This window comes from Mesitornis unicolor, unplaced genomic scaffold (genome assembly GCF_000695765.1).
Source record: "Mesitornis unicolor isolate BGI_N332 unplaced genomic scaffold, ASM69576v1 scaffold37538, whole genome shotgun sequence".
Taxonomy (NCBI): domain Eukaryota; kingdom Metazoa; phylum Chordata; class Aves; order Mesitornithiformes; family Mesitornithidae; genus Mesitornis; species Mesitornis unicolor.
This window is the reverse complement of record NW_010200527.1, coordinates 68,894-86,945: the sequence shown is the minus strand read 5'-3', so window position 1 is coordinate 86,945 and position 18,052 is coordinate 68,894. Positions and strand designations below refer to the sequence as shown.

At 41.7% G+C, this 18,052-nt stretch overlaps 1 protein-coding gene across 1 annotated transcript in view; it reads left to right on the top strand.

Moving 5' to 3' along the window:
• MCTP2 (multiple C2 domains, transmembrane 2) overlaps positions 1 to 10,352 on the top strand; it is a gene marked incomplete at its 5' end in the record, with an annotated part of 82,741 nt that extends 72,389 nt beyond the window's left edge. Inside the window, 4 exons of the mRNA XM_010189789.1 lie at positions 3,205 to 3,314; positions 5,609 to 5,718; positions 8,003 to 8,100; positions 10,284 to 10,352. Of these exons, the coding sequence (XP_010188091.1) occupies positions 3,205 to 3,314; positions 5,609 to 5,718; positions 8,003 to 8,100; positions 10,284 to 10,352 (387 nt within the window). The remainder of the gene's footprint in view (positions 1 to 3,204; positions 3,315 to 5,608; positions 5,719 to 8,002; positions 8,101 to 10,283) is intronic.
• Positions 10,353 to 18,052: the final 7,700 nt, after the last annotated feature.

Genomic DNA, 18,052 nt, shown 5'->3' with positions numbered 1-18,052 from the left:
GGGAAAGGAGATCACAGAGCTGTAGTAACCCTTGAGTGTGTTTGCATGTCCTGTTTGTTAGCTGTTACATGTTTCAGAAATAGAAAAATCCAGATGCACCTTTCTTTCAGTACAGCAGAGATCTGGTGTCTTCATTTACAAGTTTAAGTTGTTGTACATTAGCTGGACACAAAAGACTTAATTTTTGAGTTTCCTGGGTGCAGTGGTGGGTTTTTTTGTTTTCCTTCCCCTGACATGCTTAATCTTTTGTAAAACCCCTTTTGTGTTTTTGTTCACGAAATTAATGTAGAAATGAAGGTTTCCTAAATCAGAATATGCAGGGAAGATTTGAAGTAACACACTGATTGTATAATTAATTCTCAGTTGTAAATTCATTTTGATGGAGTTAATTCTTTCACAGAGGCTGAAGACTAGTTTTGGTTCACCCACAGTGCTGTAATCAGCTAAGAAATAAAGAAGAAAGAGGCCTTGAAGGAATGGAAGCTTCATGACTGGTTTTAAGGAAAATAATGCCAGAAACAGACAGGATATTTTATTTGTAATTCAAGCAAAAGCTTCTGAGCTGTGAGTTTGAACCATAGGTATCCAAATCCTGTTTTCAGGTCAGGGTGGTGGAACATTGCCCAAATGGGAAAGTGTGTTTAGTGGAAGGTGTATTTAGGAACGTCTTTTACATCTTCCACAAACATGGTAATGTTAAAATACAGCTTTCTGAATGACATTTGCCATTTACTAATAAATATGGACCAGTGACAGTTATCTTAGAATCACAGGATCATTTGGTTGGAAAACACCTTTCAGATCATCAGGTCCAACCATAACCTGGCCACTACTAAACCACGTCTCTAAGCACCTCATCTACCTTTCTTTTAATTGCCTGCTTGATGGTGACCCCACCACTTCCCTGGGCAGCTGCTTCCGACAGTGTTTTGTGAGGTGCTAGCTTCAGAAAGCATAGGCAGCACTCCATAACCTAAATAATTTGGAAAATCCCATTTGTCGTACTTCATTTGTCTGCTTCTCTCTTGCTTAACCAATGACCTAATCATCCTGTAGATGCGGTTAGACTGCAGGTTTCCAGGACAAAACAATAATAGCAAAGAAAAGACGTTGACACACTTCCAGGATTTTCAAGTGACTCTGCACACATATTGCAGCACACACTGGAAGAGCAGTTGGTAGCCTATCTTACTCTCTATAACTGATTTATTTTACAAGACTTTCTAATCCCAGTCTGTCTCTGCCTTTTCCTTGGTCGGGCTTATTTATTGTTACAAATTGAACATGCCATTGTCTAAGGGTGATTTTAGCATGCATGCTAAGTAAGAATATGCATGCAGTTGTCATTTTATCCTAGGATCTGGTAATTTCTGATTTATTTTCTTAGTCTGCTTGGTGGCTGCAGCAGAAGTTATGTTGTATTGGTTAAACTGCATTATCACCACGTTTCTAAGCTCGATCGAAGATGTGTAAATGAAGTCAGCATGATGCAGATAGAGCTGGCAGATGATCTTCCTTGCAGCTCTGGATAGCAAGAGTAGGCTTGCCCTGGAATATCACTTTTTCTAAAGTGGTTTCTTTACCTCTCTGAATTTGGACAGAATGAAATTCCCGCTGCCTGGTTCTCTGTGAACAGCTCTGCAACTTCTGCTTCCAGGTTTGGTGCAAAAAAGCCAGCCATGGCTAAGGGACCGTTGTACTATTCTAGCGAGTGAATAGTTAAAAATAATCCTAATGTGTCATTTACATTTGAGCCTAACAAGGTTAGAACTGAAGTTATGTGAAAATGACTTTTTGGTGCTATTTTCACATAAACCGACTCTTTATTTATTTATTTTGTTCTGGGGTTATTTCACACCCCAAGGGTTTCATTTTTGCCGGTTGTTTTATTAATGTAAAAATACTCATTTTCACACCCAAATGTGTGATTATTTAAAATGCTGCTTCTATTCATTGTGCACTCACTCGCAACCTAAAGGCAAATATTCAAATGTCTGGAGCTTGATAACTCCGCGGAGGTTTTGGCTGGGTTTTTCAACGCAAAAATCACTGTGAAGAGAAATGGGCAGTGAGTAATTCAAAGGGTTACAAGGGCTTTGGTGTCCTGTCGGCCTCTTCGCATCCATGGGTGGTTCATGCGTTACTCCAGCACACAGCGATGTAGTTGATCAGCGTTAACCCTCAGGTCCTTGCTTACTCCCACCCACCCATTCCCCTGCCCTGACTGGTGAGGACCACGGAGAACATGGATGCAACTTGCGTTTTACCAGCACCTCCCCTCTCTGGGCACTGACTGGTTAAAACACAACATAAAATGTCTTTTTTTTAAATTTTTTTCTAAATTGGGCTGATTTTGGAGGGTCTAAATGTGATGTAAAATCAGTGTCCAGGGCTCTGCATTTTGTAATAAGTGAATGTTTTGCTGATTTCTTGCTAGAATATCTGCAACCACACCAATTTGCATGCCTGTATGTGTGTGTTAGATTGCTGGCAAAGAAATGCTGAATGCTGATAATTGTATACTGATTTCCAAGGCTGATTTAAGTCATTTTGATTTTTAATTCATTCTGTGCTTCCTTTTTATTTCTGCACATGTGTAGTGATGTCCTGTAATGTTGTTGCCTAAAATAAGCAGTAAGAAATGAAGTTGAGATCGCTGCTGTAAAAGGAAAATTACATTTTTTCCTTTGATTCCTTTTTTTTCTGTAAAATAATAGGTCTCTGTATACAGAATATTCAAAAAAAATATGGCATTCACTATCTTGCTGCTAATTTATATACAGAAAACAGCATGGCAGCCTGCAAAGATCAGAAAAGTGATATTCAGAAGTTCTGCACAAGAATGTTCTTGTTCTTGAGGAGCACTCGGCACGCCATTGCAGGTCAGCTGGACTCAGGGCTGCTCAGCATCTCTTCTGGCTTGGCATGCAATTGTGTGCAAGCCTGGTTTGGGATCCTGCAGTCAATTTGTGTTAGAAGATGTAGAAACCTCTGCCTGTGTGCTGAGAAAGATGAAAAAAAATATAAGGAACTATGTATCTTCATATTAATTGTATATAATAAACCCACGGTGTGTGTTCTCTCCTTCCTTTGGTGATATACTTGAGTTCATGGATGCTTCAGCAGTACTGGGAGTCTTACTTCCTTCATATGAACATATTAACAAGTACGGAATGTATAAAAAGTCTGTTTTTCCTTTGTTAGGAATCTGAAAAAAAGGGGTTAATTGACAGAATCCACATGGTCCAAGAGATCATCATAGCTGTTCAAAGCATCCTAGAAGAAATAGCATCATTTGGGGAGAGGATTAAAAAGTAAGTGATATTTTTTTCTTGCTTAGCCGTGATTTGCAATGAAGCAGAGCCAGGAGGATTAAGGTGGAGCGAATGTCTTGCTCCAGAAATGACTGCAAGGTGCAGCAGGAGAACCTGGCCAGTCCTGCCACTGCTTGGAGCCTTTTTACTCCTAAAACCCTTCCAAAGCATAGGGAAGAGGAGAAGCCATGTGCTCATGTGATATAGCTCTCACATTTGCCTAGATTTCTGGTCTTGTCTGTTTGTGATGGGGTAGGGAGTCATGGTGTCACACAGGGGAACATATTGCTTGAAGATGTGGGCACAGAAGTATCAGGCGTTTCTTTTCATTTCCTTTACGGAAAGTAGGTGAGGATTGATGGTTGATATTGCTTTTCCCACGCCCTCCCCACCCTGGCCTGGTTATAGGGGTTACCAGTCACTTATTTCCCTGCCCAACACCTCGATGTTCCCCTCTCTTTACCATTTTGAGCTGTCTGCTTCCTGCTGGTGCCGTGAGGAAGCCTGAAGGGGGTTTTCTTGTTCTGATTGCAAGGGGAGGCACATGGGGTATTCCTGACCTTACAAAGGAGGGAGGTGAAAAGCCTAAAAAAACCAAACCACACACAAACTTTTATAACCCAATCTTCATTGGAGCTTAATTGACCCACATTGTTTTCTGTTTTGAACACAGTGATGGTTTGTGATCGAGCCACACTTTAATGAGGAGCTGGGTTCAAGCTAAAAATACAGCAAACGCATGTGCTGCGGTTCCACGCCGGACACCCCAGCTGGGGTGGAAATGGCCCAAAGATGTATTCCAGGCTATGAACAGGGCACTGTTCTGCCCAGCTGCATGGCAGGAAGACTCAGAGCACTTAAACACTATTAATTCTTGTGTTCATTTTGGTAACAATGGCCTTAAAGAACACATTGGGTATTAATGCGGTTGCCCGATGTAATTTCAGAAGAATTCCATTGTAACTCTACAGTAATGTACCATTAAAAAATTGCCACCAAAGTTTTTCTGTAAGTGACAGACTGAATTGTGCTACAGTTTGTGTCTGTCACTCTAGTTATATGATCATAGGGAGTTTTAATAGTTTAACTGAATTGAGCTGTTTTGCTCTTTTATTACTCTAACTTAAGTTACGTTGATTGATAATGATGGGTCCTCTCCCACCTATCTTTACTTAATATTTAATACATCTATTGAAGCTTAAAAGTAATTCTTTTACCGTCCTATTAATTTTATCTGTCAAGGGAAGTTCGTCTTATTTTATAGCCTGATAAGTGGTCCATGCTGATTCTCTGTTCTTCCTACTCCCCATCATCGTGATGTGATGAAGTTATCAGGCAGGTTGTATGAAACAGAGATGCTCAGATCAGTAAATCCACCTATGATCTAATTGGCATCCATGTAGTCCAGGTATCTCAGTATTTGGTAGAGATGTATCGAACAAGGGCATGGGGTTACGAAGTAACTCCAAAGATGTGTAAGCATTAGCTGCTCTTCGTGGGCTTACAGATGAGTGATCCAAGTGAAAGAAAGTCCTGGTTTGTGCTACAGTGCTACAAAAGTCTGAGTGACTGTGGTGACTGAGCCTCTTGAGGGTGCTCCCCTTGGGAGGTTGGTGGGATGCAGAAGCTTGGACTGCTGCTAGCATATTATAGCTTACCCAAGGCAACCTCCTATATACAACGTAACAATGAAATAAAAGCAAATATATCAATAATGAGAGAATTACATAGAATATTAATCCCTATAAATATATGGAGAAATGACTTTAACTGCTCTTTTATGGTTTAGCATCAATCATAATTAATCTGTTCCAAGGTATTGATGGGGTTGAGTCTGGCTACCTGCCACATTTGAGCCATGCACTGACACCCATCCCATGTCATCTCTGCTGTGGGCAGTGGAGCCAGCTCAGATGGCTTGCACCTGTGGCACAGCCCTGTCTCCAGATCAGATAATCTGCCCATGAATAATGGAGAGCTGGTTGGTCAGCAGAGATGTGTAACAAGTGTGATGCGTATAAGAAGAAACAAAAACAACACGCTATATGCTTAACAACTTAACTGAGCTCCCTAAAGACTATCTTCTCTCTCTTTTATCATGATATCTACCTCTTAGGTATCTCCCTTAATCTGTTATAACATCCAGATGCAGGAATCTGTTTATCCACCAAAAGGGTCTGCAATTTACAGTGCATTTGAAAGCGCCGAGCGCTGCAAAGAGGTCATTAAATTATTATTGGGTAGCAGTGTCCAAGAGCAGAAATATTGAGAAGGATTATTGTTCTTCTTTACAGCACATTCAACTGGACGGTGCCTTTTCTCTCTGTCCTGGCCTGCTTGGTCCTGGCAGCAGCAACAGTCATTTTGTATTTCATACCACTGAGGTACATTGTTTTAATCTGGGGTAAGTACTCCCCTGTGTCTCATTTACATGCAATAAATACAATATATATCTACAGAATGAAATCAAACAAGCTTTAAACAACCTGGTACACAATCAAGTGCTATTGCTTAGAGGTGAATAAATATGCTATGAACTTCTTAAAATTACCATTTCCTCCTCACCCCGGTTGATCTGATGATCTGTTTTTCTTAGGATTCTTTATAAATTTCCAACAGCACCACAAGAACAGCATTAGTCCAGATAAGCTACTTTCAATATTGTTATTATTCTGCAGGAGAGTAATTCGCTTTCTGGTTCTGAAGCCCCCTGGTTGGGAAGTGGCAGGGTGTGGATAAGATGTGTTTGAAGAGCTGGTCCCTGGGAGCCTTTTGGGTCTTAACTCCCCTGTGGTCAGGAGGAGCAGTGTGCCCTGTACCCCATGGTCCAGCGGGAGGCACTGAGCATCTCTTTGCATCAGAAGTTGAAACGTTTGTATGAGCGTGCATCATGAAGTAAAAGTGGAGCTTTTAAAAGTGAAACTTCCCTGTTGGTGTTATGAAGAAGAGTAAGGTGGTCTTTCACATAAGGAGGTGGCATTCCAGCTGCTGAACACTTTCTTCATCTCAGTATGGCCTTCTGTCTTATTTAGGGCGACATTTTTTGTCACAGCCTTGTAAAATGGCTGAGAACATAGTGCAGGTAATACCCACTGAGCCGCTGAAGCTCAGCCCCGGTGTGGCTCTGGGCTGTAGGGACCCCCATCACCCTCCCAGGACTGAGCCATCTGCTGCTGGCTTGGCTCTCCTGGATGCAGAAAGGGAGGGAATGAGAAGGTGGCAGTACATAAAAGCACTCTTGGGCGAAAAATAGATGAAATAAAGAATTAAATCAAACAAAAGAAAGGGCAAAAGGGAAGGAGAGAAATTGCTAGAAGTAAAAAGTTCAGTAACAAAATATTGCTGTTCTTGTATGGAAGACATGGTGAGTACATGAAAACTATACATCCGTTCAACATCATCTAGACTGACAGCGCCTTCAAATATGATACATGTTAAACAACTACCCTGTGGCAAGGCCTCGAAAGACCTTATGGTATTTTCTGTTTTTTAAAAATCAGGTACACAGAAAATTGTGTTGGCATTTTGCTACAAGTATATGGCTTAAAAGCTGAATCTCAGATCTGAAACAGGTACATTTCAGAGAGAGGAGAAGGCTGGAGCAGCCGTCACATTTGAAATCAGTTTCAGGGAAACCACTATGAGATTTTTGGACAGAGGCATGATGGAATTCAATGCTGTATTACAATCTGCAGAGGCAACCAACATTGAATTCTTTTGCTGTTCTTTAAAGCGGGTTAGCTGATGTTCTTCACCTAATGATCCTTTGCTCTTCTGCCACACGTTTACCTGGCCACACTGCCAGTTTCCATTTCTCAGTGTGGAAGTGGTGGCAGTGGAGTGGTAAGTGGCTGTGTTGGCACAAAGGGAGAGCTTTCTCAGCCTGGTCCATCCTGTAGAGATGGTGCTGGCTGAGGGCTGCTCCTCACTTCCTTTCCTCAAAGGGAGGAGAAGAGAAGACCTCATGAACACCACAATAATATGAGTGATACACTCTTATGGATCTTTTCCCACCAGGGACCACCTCTGACAGCTGAAGCATAACTAAGTCCATGGGGAGCACTGGTAACGCTGTTGCTGCAGTTAATAAGCCAAATTATTCACCGTAAAATCGAAGTACAGTAAACCTTGTGATTAGTTTTTAGTTTCCCACAGTACCCAACTTGTCAAATACAGTTCTGCAAAGAGAGGACAAGCTGTAAGACATGATGGGGAAGGAAAGCTTTCATTTTCAGAAGACATGGAAGAAAAAAAAGCCTTTATCCTGCCCAGTTCTTTTCAGAGCCCTGCATTTCCCTGGACACGAGGAGCGGAGATGTCTTTGGTCATGTAGCACAGCAGATTTAACAGTAGTCTCAGCTGCAAATTTGTGTTTCTCCCCACAATATCCCCCAGAATGAATGCGTGCTGCAGTCTCTATTTTCTTGCCACATTGTTGACAACAGATGATCCCCAAAGCAGAGAAATACCTTTATAAATAATGCCCTCTACTTCCTCCAGGAGGCACTTGTGAATGATTCTCCATGACAGGCAACATGTGCGTGGCTTTAAGTCCGAGGCACTGTTTTCACACTAATTTTTACTTGTGAATTCCTCTTCCCTTTTTCACCTTGCCTGAACAATTTAGGATGGAGGTAATTGAAAGGGGTTGTATTATTTTGTTTGCTTTTTGTTTTATTTTCTCCTAGGCATAAATAAATTCACTAAGAAGCTTAGAAATCCCTACGCCATCGACAATAATGAGCTATTAGATTTCCTCTCCAGGGTACCATCTGATGTTCAAAAGGTAGGTAATGAATGGCCACTGCCAACAGAGGCAACAAGCGGCACGGAGAGCGCCTGGGTGCTCTGCTCGGGCAATACGGTGCCAGTGCACTTTTGAATCGCGGAGATAAGGAATTGGGAAAATCCACAAAGGGGAGGAGGTGGGGAGGTGTTAGAAGAGAGAGGAGCCCAAAATCCTTTGTCAGAAGGATAAATTGATTGCAGAAAAATTATCCTGAAAAGACCTACTTAAAAATGATCTGGAAAATCAGCCAGCGTGGTTACTGAACTACCGTTTCCGTCACCTTTCTGCTCCGGTATTTGTACGGAGGGAAGATAAAAATAGTCTTTTTGATAGAGATAACCATCCAAAAGGATTTGCTGAATTTTCCCTTTTCTCAAGATGGAGCGGGGGAGGCATTATTTCCGTGACTTTGTGCTTGCTGTGTTTTTTTCACATCAACTGTCCCTCAAAATCCTTCCTCCCCACCCACCTTGAACGCCAGGCCTCCCTTAGAGAAAGCCTTGAGATGTGTGTGAAATACTCTGCAGTTGATCAGATCAGTCTTCTACCATTATGGAGTTATAACTTTTAGTCTAACCAGAATCTGTCCTCCCTCAATTTCAGTCAAGTCTCGTCTCTTTTCACATTTCTTTTAAACAACAGCACTGTCTTCAGTAATCTCGCCTATCTTCCTGGAAATTATTTGAACAATAAGTCCTTTAAGATGTCAGGATCTGTTTATTTCTCTTGGAGGAAGGAAAATAGTCTTGCTGGGTAGCAAAGCCACACAATATAAAGGATTCTTTCTTTTGTTTTAAGCAACTGGAATCTGTGTCCACAGGCCCTGATCCCAATGCCCTTGATCCCACTGATGTTGTACCTTCTCGGTGAATTGTGGTGCTCTCACAGTGAGGTGCTGCTCACTGTGAATACGGGGATCGCCATCTCACACACAGTGACTTTACTCTGTTGGAGTCAGAAAAATAATTGCCCACATGCAGTGTCAAGGCATCTGGTAGAAACAAGGTTGGAAAAGGCTTCTGGTAACATTTCTGTAGTGAAGTCTTGCCTTAGACTGGTGGGAGGAAAAAAAAGCTGAACAAAAATGATCATAGAGACATTAAGCTTTGCTGTGTTGTTATTTTTTGTCGTTGCTCTTGCAGAGCGCACTGGATTTGCAGTGATGGTTTGCATATGCCCTTTTAGTGTTTATGTTTAAAGATAAGCTGCTTTTCTATTTATGCTTTATTTAACTTTTACATTTATAACATTTCCTTGAGTGGTTTCTATCATTGTGGGATCCTTTGAGCGTTCTGAGGAACATGATAGCCATTTTCTATGAGGGAGGAGTGATAAAAGTTCCTAGAATGGGACCAATCTCAGTTTTCCATTAAATATAGTGAGCCTGTGTGACAGCCACACACTCTATTGAAGAGTAATCCATGGCAGGTCCAAAACCCTTCTGTCTGCTTAATTTTATGTGCTATCAGAGCATCATAATTTCACTGTGGTACGTTGGCTGTTTACAGCCCACAAGCGTTGGACAAAAGACAGAGGAGGATTGAGAAAGATGGCACGTTCAGCAGAAGTTTCCCATGATTTCAGTGGGAATACTTTTCTGTAGCACAACGGGCAATTTGGAGGTTACACCATCCTTGTCAGTTTATCGCACATGTTTTAACCATTATATTGTGTATGAAATTGTTTTGAAAAGTGGAGGCAGCTTTGTCCAGGCTCTATCTGGGAATATATTTTCCTTTTTTGAAATGATTAAATACGTCAGTATCCCAAGGTGTGTGTACGGTTTTGACAACTGTCATCTTACTGTGGGTTGGGATCCACTTGAATCAAAACTCCTGAGAGAAGTTTGTTAAACTTACAGGTTAATGCCAGAAAGATAAGAAAAACAACTCCCAAACCAAAACAAACCCAAAAGATCTAGCCTACATTGCTGAAATCAGGTAGAACCTCATGTATCTCATTAGAAAAATCTGCTTTTAATATTTTCATTTCAAGAAATGATGCATGACTTCTCAAATCCTTCCTGCAATTAATCCCCCATGTTCCTGTGTTTAGAAAATGATTCATTACTTTTGAACCTTCCTTAGTTTCCCTTGGTTGGTCCTCGGGGAGCCATTAACACACACTGTAGTGAGCTAGAGTTACCTAACTGCAAACGTCATGTCTATTTGTTTTTACAGGTGCAGCATGCTGAATTGAAACCATACAGCAGCTCCAGTCCCATTAGGAAGAAACGAAGCGCGCTATAGGATGCAGCGCGATTTCGGAGCACAGCATCTGCCTCCATACCCACCATGTGTGCACACGCGCTTCCCCTCTCCCCTTCTTGCTTCAGAGCAACACTATAATCACTGCCACAGACTTTGTTTTTGATAAACACCTATCTTGGGTTGACTTTTTGGCATGGAGTCGTAGCCCGAAAAAGAGCAAGGTGGAACGTATGAACTAGTTTGTGGGGTGGGGAGGAGAATGGGAGAAGATGGTGCAACTGCACCTTTTTTTTTTCTTTCTTTTTTTTTCCCTCTTCAATTGTAGAGGCGAGGCTGGATGTGGCAGCACTCCCTGTTTTATGTAGGAAATGATAATTCTGCTTAGTGTAGCAGATCAGCTGAGCTGATGTGAGGAGATGCTCTGAACCAGTTTTCAACATATCCAACAGATTTACGTTAAGATATGAAAGCTATTCTTTCCCGAGTTAAATCACTGTGCCTAGAAAGGTTTAAGCTCTGAATTAACGAGTCTTTGATACCCATCTTCTGTTCAAGCCATGTACATTTTAAAGAGTTTTTTATCATAATTAGCAGAAAGAGCTGGGAGCTCCAACAAATCTCAATATTTCATCCAGCACTTGTGGGTTTTTCTTTTTCCTTTTTTTCCCCTTCTTTTTTTTTAAAGCCCAACCTGTGGTTAACTCTTTGGATACTGGAATCATCGGAGATCCATTGCTGGCAATGGATGCATGAGAACTTTCTGCTGTGAAAGGATTAAGAGACTGTGGAAAAGCCTAACTCACTGACCTGAAAAGACTCTGTTGACTTGCCTTTAATAATTCCATCTCATCAGATATTTTCAGCATAGCTGTTGTTTTCTTGTCTAAATCCAGAGGGGTCAACACTACAGATCCAGAGGAAAAAGCACTTTATGGCCTTAAAGACACAAGTGGTTGTGCAGAAAGAGAGCACGGTGCCTAGAGACGTGGGTGTGCAGTGTTGTGCAGGCTTTGGTCCATCACTGTTGTCTCATTGCAGTCTTTCCTGGTGGTTCACAAGGCAAGAATCAGAAAGTGAAGTCATATGGAAACTGAGCAGTGAAGAGACAGGAGAAAGGACCCCGTTTTCTCATCTGAGGAGAATGTGATTTTTTTTGCTTGCTTACCAGTCTTTTGGCTATTGTGCCTTTGTTTTATGAAATTCAGATAACCAGCATTATCCATGTTGTTTGACTGGGGAAACAAACAGAATCCTGTGTAAACCTGCTTAATTCTGGTGAGAGTGTAACCCTCGATCCTTTATGTGCTGTAGGATGTTGTGGGAGTGACTTGCCACCATGAGTCACTGGTAGCATGAGAGCTGAAGCTGCTGCTTGTGATTCCTAGGCAGGGAGTACCACCAGCATCCCTTGAGGTAGTTCACAGTACAAAGACAGAGAGACTCCCAAGAGACAGATTTCTTTTTAACAAAGGAATCATAGAGTGGATTGGGTTGGAAGGGACCATAAATATTTCCTAGTTCTGACCCTTGTCATGGACACCTCCCACCAGCCCAGGCTGCTCAAAGCCCTGTCCAACCTGGCCTTGAACACTTCCAGGGAGGGGGCATTCACAGCTTCCCTGGGCAACCTGGGCCAGTGTCTCACCACCCTCACAGTAAAGAAGACTTTGGAAGTCATCCAGTTAAAGTTAAAACAGGTAAAACTTTGTTTATGGATCAGCAGTCCAAATGGAGTCGTGCCATATGGTTCAGTAGTGCAATCTTGTGGGCCTGTTGCATGAATTTGAAGAAGGAAAGCTAACACCAGAGTATCTTCCACTTGATTGTTAGCCAGATTCAGTGATTTTTCAGGAAGTTTGTTTTTTGAAGTAACAAGCCCCACTGTGCCTTTGAATAAGGAGAGGCACATTTTCATAGACTTGATTGGATAAAGAATGTATTTTGCTCGTGCAAAGCTGTGTGTAGCTGCAAATGGAAAGAGAAAAAAGACTATCCTGGTTTAAAAAGCCACAGAAATGCCTCTTTGTGTGCATGTGTGCTTGTGTGCCCGTGTGTATTCAGTTGTATATAAAGGAGAGTACTTATATAATGTATTTATAGGTGAGTGTGTGGGGGAAAATGGGTGAATATACAGATTTAAAAACCTTGAAAATGTTTATGAAAAATGCCAAAGATTCTAAAGCTTATCATCTCGCGTCTGTTCTTCTTCATTTTGTATCTTTCCCGGCATGTCTCTCTGGCTGAGCCAGATCTCTGCATGATTTGATTTACTTCAAGTTAATGAAGCTGGTTGGAAAGAGCCTTGTAGAAATTATAAAACCTCCAGTAAATCTCCTTCTTGTACATACAATAGACGTCTACGGACCCCTTTTGTTAAACCAGTTTCTCAATCTTCTGTGTAAACAATGCCTCATTGTCTCGCTTTAAACTATCATCTGGTTTATCATACTGTACTCTTGTCATTTTGTAAGGACCAAAGTCAGACGTATTTAAGCAGGCATGTGAGATCTGATTGTTGATTTGAGTGAAAACATTCAACTGCAGCAAAAATTGTTTATTTATTCAGAAGTTGGGACTGATATTTTTACAGCTTTTATTTCTATAGAATTTTCCATGTGGAACTGATTTTTTGTTCAGGAGACAGGGTGGTGTCTTTTTTTTCTTTTAAATGTAGATATGTTGTGTTTCAGACTGATTGGTATTAGATTGTTATGCTGGAGACATAACTAAAGGAAGGGGGTTGGATGGTCCAGTACCTATACACGTTGTAATGAGCTTTTTGTTTTGATAAATGCTGTTTGAAATGCAATAAACTTTTGAGGTAGAGCTGATGCTTTTAATTTATCTGGATTAGGAGATATGTTTCCATTCTTTGCAAAGTGCTTACTATGCTATAGTATTTAGTGTCTGAGTAGGTAAGCAAGTACATTGTGTGACAGTGCAGTGTAACAACTAACACCAGGGTTTACTTGAACTGGAGACTGTGCTGCAGCAGGAGGTGTGGTAAAGCCTTGCCCCACCTGCTCACAGCTATTTAGGGCTTTGCTAGGTCCTACCTAACGGAAAGGAGGGTTATGTGCATTTACTGCACCCACCCGTAATCAAACTCTTTATTCAGATTTGCCATTTGATTCTTAAAGCAAGAATAATAGATGATGCATATCTCTATGTGTCCATTGGCCCATGCAAATTATAATTTTTTTCATTGTTGACCTATTCAATGTATAGCATGGAAACTCTAAACTTACATTTTTTAAGTCAGGGTCGTCAGTTCAGTGCAGGAAGATGCACATTTGCAGTCTGAAGTCTCTAAGGCCAGAAGACATTCAGAAATTTAAATCTAACTTATGAGTCTTTGGGGTAACTGTGGATTACAGAATCATGGAGATATCAGAATATGACTGAAGATGTCCACTAACTGTACAGCATGTGAATAACTGGATTTGATGTGTATGTGCAAATACAATACATGCTCATGTTTGCCCAAACAGGAGCTGCTGCTGAAGGTTGGTTTGTTGAATAACCATGAACAGGACTGAGGACTCAGCTCCCCTATGGATCACTGTCAGGAAAACTCAGTCACTGAAACGCACTTTGTGGAAAGCAAGCAGACAACTGAATAAAGCAAAGTCAGTGGAAATGTCATGCACCTTTTCTTTCTTTCTGCTTGCAAAGCTCTGATTTTAACCTTCAGCCATAACCATTCCTCCCTCTGCTTCCCCTCGGTCCTCTCCCGAGCTACCCAGAGAGCGGTGGGGAGCTTGGGCTCTACTGAGCTGGGGCTCCCACCCTGCACCCCTTGGCATGGTGGTGTCCCCTGGGAACGTCCCCTGTCCCCTGGCTGCTGCTAATGCACTGCCTGGGATAAGAGTACTAACAGCGCCCTGAATTGGGCTGTCCTGCTAGAAAACAGAGACTTGACATTTAATTTCCTGTACTCTACATGGGGCTTCGTTTTATTTATTTATTTTTAATTTGGAGGGCCTGATCCTGCAGGCGTTGCCTCAAGTGGACCTGGAGTTATTTTCCCATCAGACTGGTAGGTTCACACCAGGCAGGACTTTGGTGCCTCTGGTGTGTTAAGAAAAAAATGTACAAAATACATTGTAATCAAACCTCAACCTTTAGATTCTCTGTCCTTGAAACTAAGCTGATAGACTGTTTGGGAGATGTTAGCTTTGACTTTAGAGACTCTGGCATGTGTTAGAAGTGAATCCTGTTCTGACTTAATATTGTACATGTATTTTATCTGTAAAGCTACATGTGTCATGGCCCTGGAGCATCTACCCCTTCAAATCACACAGGGACACAGTAAGAATATCTGCTTTTTCACATTTTTAGCAGCTTGGAAGGAAGCTGGGATACTACAAATTATTGTTAATTTGCTGTATTGCAGATGGGGTGTTTTAATCATTCTCAAATTAGGGTAAGTTAAGCCAGGTGGAATTCCATCATTTTGGGACAAGGAATGTGAAAGACAGTTTATCAGTGGTGAAGAAACTCAGCAGCAACAGCAGTTGTTATAGTTCAAGGAACTTGTGAGCAAAAGATGTGTTTGTGGTTAATGTAAATATTCACAGGCGTTTAGAAATAACGTTGGAATGGCAAAACAGCCCCTTGAGATCATATCACATTTGATCTACCTTTTGCTGTGATGTTTTGGCTTAGTGCAGCATTTCAAAAGAACCCAGAAGGTCGTTTTGTTTTGAATAAAAGACGTGCTCTCCTGACATGAGTCATGAAGCTGAGCATGGGGAAGCAGGAGGTGGCATTGGGGTCTCAGTGTTTCCAACAGCAGCGGCACCTGGGCGGGCAGGAGTTCAAGTTCTCAGCGTGGCTTTAACCCGAGGGCTGGTGATTCTTGTTAAATTTTACGTGAAGGAACGTTGCCAATGGGTTCCTGCGTGTTGGATTGAACACCTGCGATTTCCCTCTTGGCTGAACAAGATGATATGCCTCTTGCAGGGGAAGAAAGCAAGAGCTGGAAGACTTGCTGATGTAAACTTTGTTTGCACTGATGTCCTAGTGCAGCCTTCTAACCTCCTGAGGACTTCTTTGCAAGAAGGGGAAGGTAAGACAGGCTGATAGACTGGACACACGTGTCTGGTTTTGGGTCTCAGCTGTGGTCAGGTTTAGATGGTCAACAGGTTGTGCCTTGCACTAGTGCTTGTTGGCTGCTAGAATGGTACAGTGTTGTTACGGTGACTTCAAAGATGCTGGCAGATACCTCAGTTGCATCCTCAGGAGCAGTAAGTGAATAAAAGGGGCTTTGTTTTAGTGACACTACCCTTTATTCCAAATCTGGGTATTTTTTTTAAAGGAATCACCTGAAACAAAGCAAAACAAAAGGCATCATTTTTATTTCTTGAGCAAATACTTGCTGCTGCTTCTATTTTAGCTACTGTATGTGGAAGATGGGGTATGTCTGATCTTTGATCTCTCACTATCATGTAGGGCAACTGCTTCTAAAGGCTTAAGTCTGTGCTTAGCAAATCCATGTTATTCACTTGCTCAGTACTGCCACCTCCCAAAGTAGAGTAAATATCCTGTCTTTATTTTCAAGTGGAGATGCACAATGGGTAAGAGCATATGTTCCTGCAGACAAAAAAAAGACTTGGTTTCATTGACTTGTGTGCTAAATTTTGCTTTGATCATGGCTGTCTGACTTCTCCCTCCACCTCCTGCCTGCCGGTGTTTGGCTCCCTCTGCAGAGTGAGTATCTGGAGCCGCACAGCAGCTACAACCTCAGAAGGGCTGGGGAGGGATGAAGTCTCCCTCCATCTCTGGCAATAGACGACTTTACTGAAAGTCAATGCCATTCTCTTGCATTTATCACTGCCACTCTTGCTCTGCATATTTTTGGTATTCGCCATGCATTGTTAGCAGTGATTGTCATGTAATTAAATCACTGCTCATCACAAGAGCCTATTTTTATGCTGAGATAAGCATCAGAAGTCTGCTGCAGCGTCCCCCAGATCAATAAAGATGTTCCCTGTAGGATTACAAATAGTCTGGGGTTGTACAGGGCACTAGAATTAATTAGGAATGATTTCTCTTTTTCTTTCTTCTTTCAATACATTTTTAATTGTTTATCCATTTTCGATGGGCTTGTTTTTAACTCTACCATGATGGCCCAGATGCTTTTGTTGAGACCGTTAGAGTACATTACGATATCAAATTGGGCAACACCATTTACTGTAAGCAGTCACTATTGTCATCATTTTTTCATAGTCATGTGTGACTATTGCTTCAAATTTTGTTTCTGAATGAGATATTTGCATCTTGGGCTTTACACTTCTGATTATGGTTAAATAGGTTTAATAAGTGGTTGAACTTGGAGATCCAAATGTGATCCATAACCTTCAGGTGCTATCCTGAAGACTTTGACATTTTGATCAGAAGACCAGAGGGAAGTGGACAAGCTTGAGCCATTTACTGAGCAAGCATCTGTCCAAGGTCGCAGAGCAAGTCTGTGGCAAAAAAAGAACTAACACCCTGGGTTAGCATGGTTTATGCTTTCCCATTCTCAACTGGCCACTTTCCTTTGCCTTGTCTTTAAATTTTCCCCTACTTAAACCAAACTGGTTTTATCGTCCTCCACGGGACATTGATCCAACATCTCGGTCTGCTCCTCCTCCCTGCCCGTTGACCCATCCTACTCACAGGGAAGTCCATGATCACCACCAACATCGTGTCCGAGTCCTGCTGAGACAGCTGTGTGCAGACCCCAGCAGAGCCCCTCGAGTCCCATTCTTGGCTGTAGAGGTAAGAGCAGGTAAAAGTTGCAATGGATCACAATGGATTGGGTTATTCAAGAGTTCTTTAAAAAGAGACTAACCAGAACAAAGTCAATTAAGGTGTCTGGGAGCAGAGTAAACTAGAAATGCAGTGATGGAATTATATAGTATCGATTGGGTACATAAATAGAGGATGTGGGCTGACTGTGTAGGACATTACAGTGAGACTGAAGTTTCTGGGTTTCTAAAAACAGTGGTGGTGGTGTCCACAAATGGATGAGGCCTAGGGACGGTGAAGGACTTCATTTTCACTGCTCTTCAGTCAAACGGCTGAGCACCATGTCCTTCTCATCATCAACGGTGGAAATGGCTTCTTCAGCTGGGCCGGGGAGGGAGTGTTTGCTCTCTTGAGGAGTCGGGGAAAAAATGCAAATTCCTTTTAGGGAATAGAAGCAATTTGAGGATTCCTGTAGGGAAATATAGCTGCAACCAGGGGTGCAGTGCACAAACATGCTCAGAAAGTGAGGAGGCTGGGACCACGAGTGGGTTTTCTGCAACTTTTCTTATTGCACATGCATAGCATTTGTCTTTTTTTTTAACGAGGGATTGGTTTTCAAATAGTTCTTTTCTGTTTTGTCATGTGTTCAGTCTTTTCCATCATCACAGTGTGACTTGGATTAAGGTAATTCAGAATAGGATATTCCGTCTATAAAGTACATGCTTGACCCACAAATTTTTGCCAAAAAGTATTTTTCCCCATTGCTAGCTCTTAAGTTCAGTTTTCTTGCCATCAGCAATTCTCATTATTATTATTATCATTATAGTTCAAGTGTGTATGAGATAAATATAACCTTGTTATACACTTTGACCACAGTTTTGGGACAGCAGTTGGCATTCATGCTATGTCAAAATGTGCAATGTTACGGAAAAGTGGAATGCCCAACCAAAGGGGAAAGATAGTGAGATTTTCAGTGGGCAGTTGCTTTAAATTCATTGGGCACC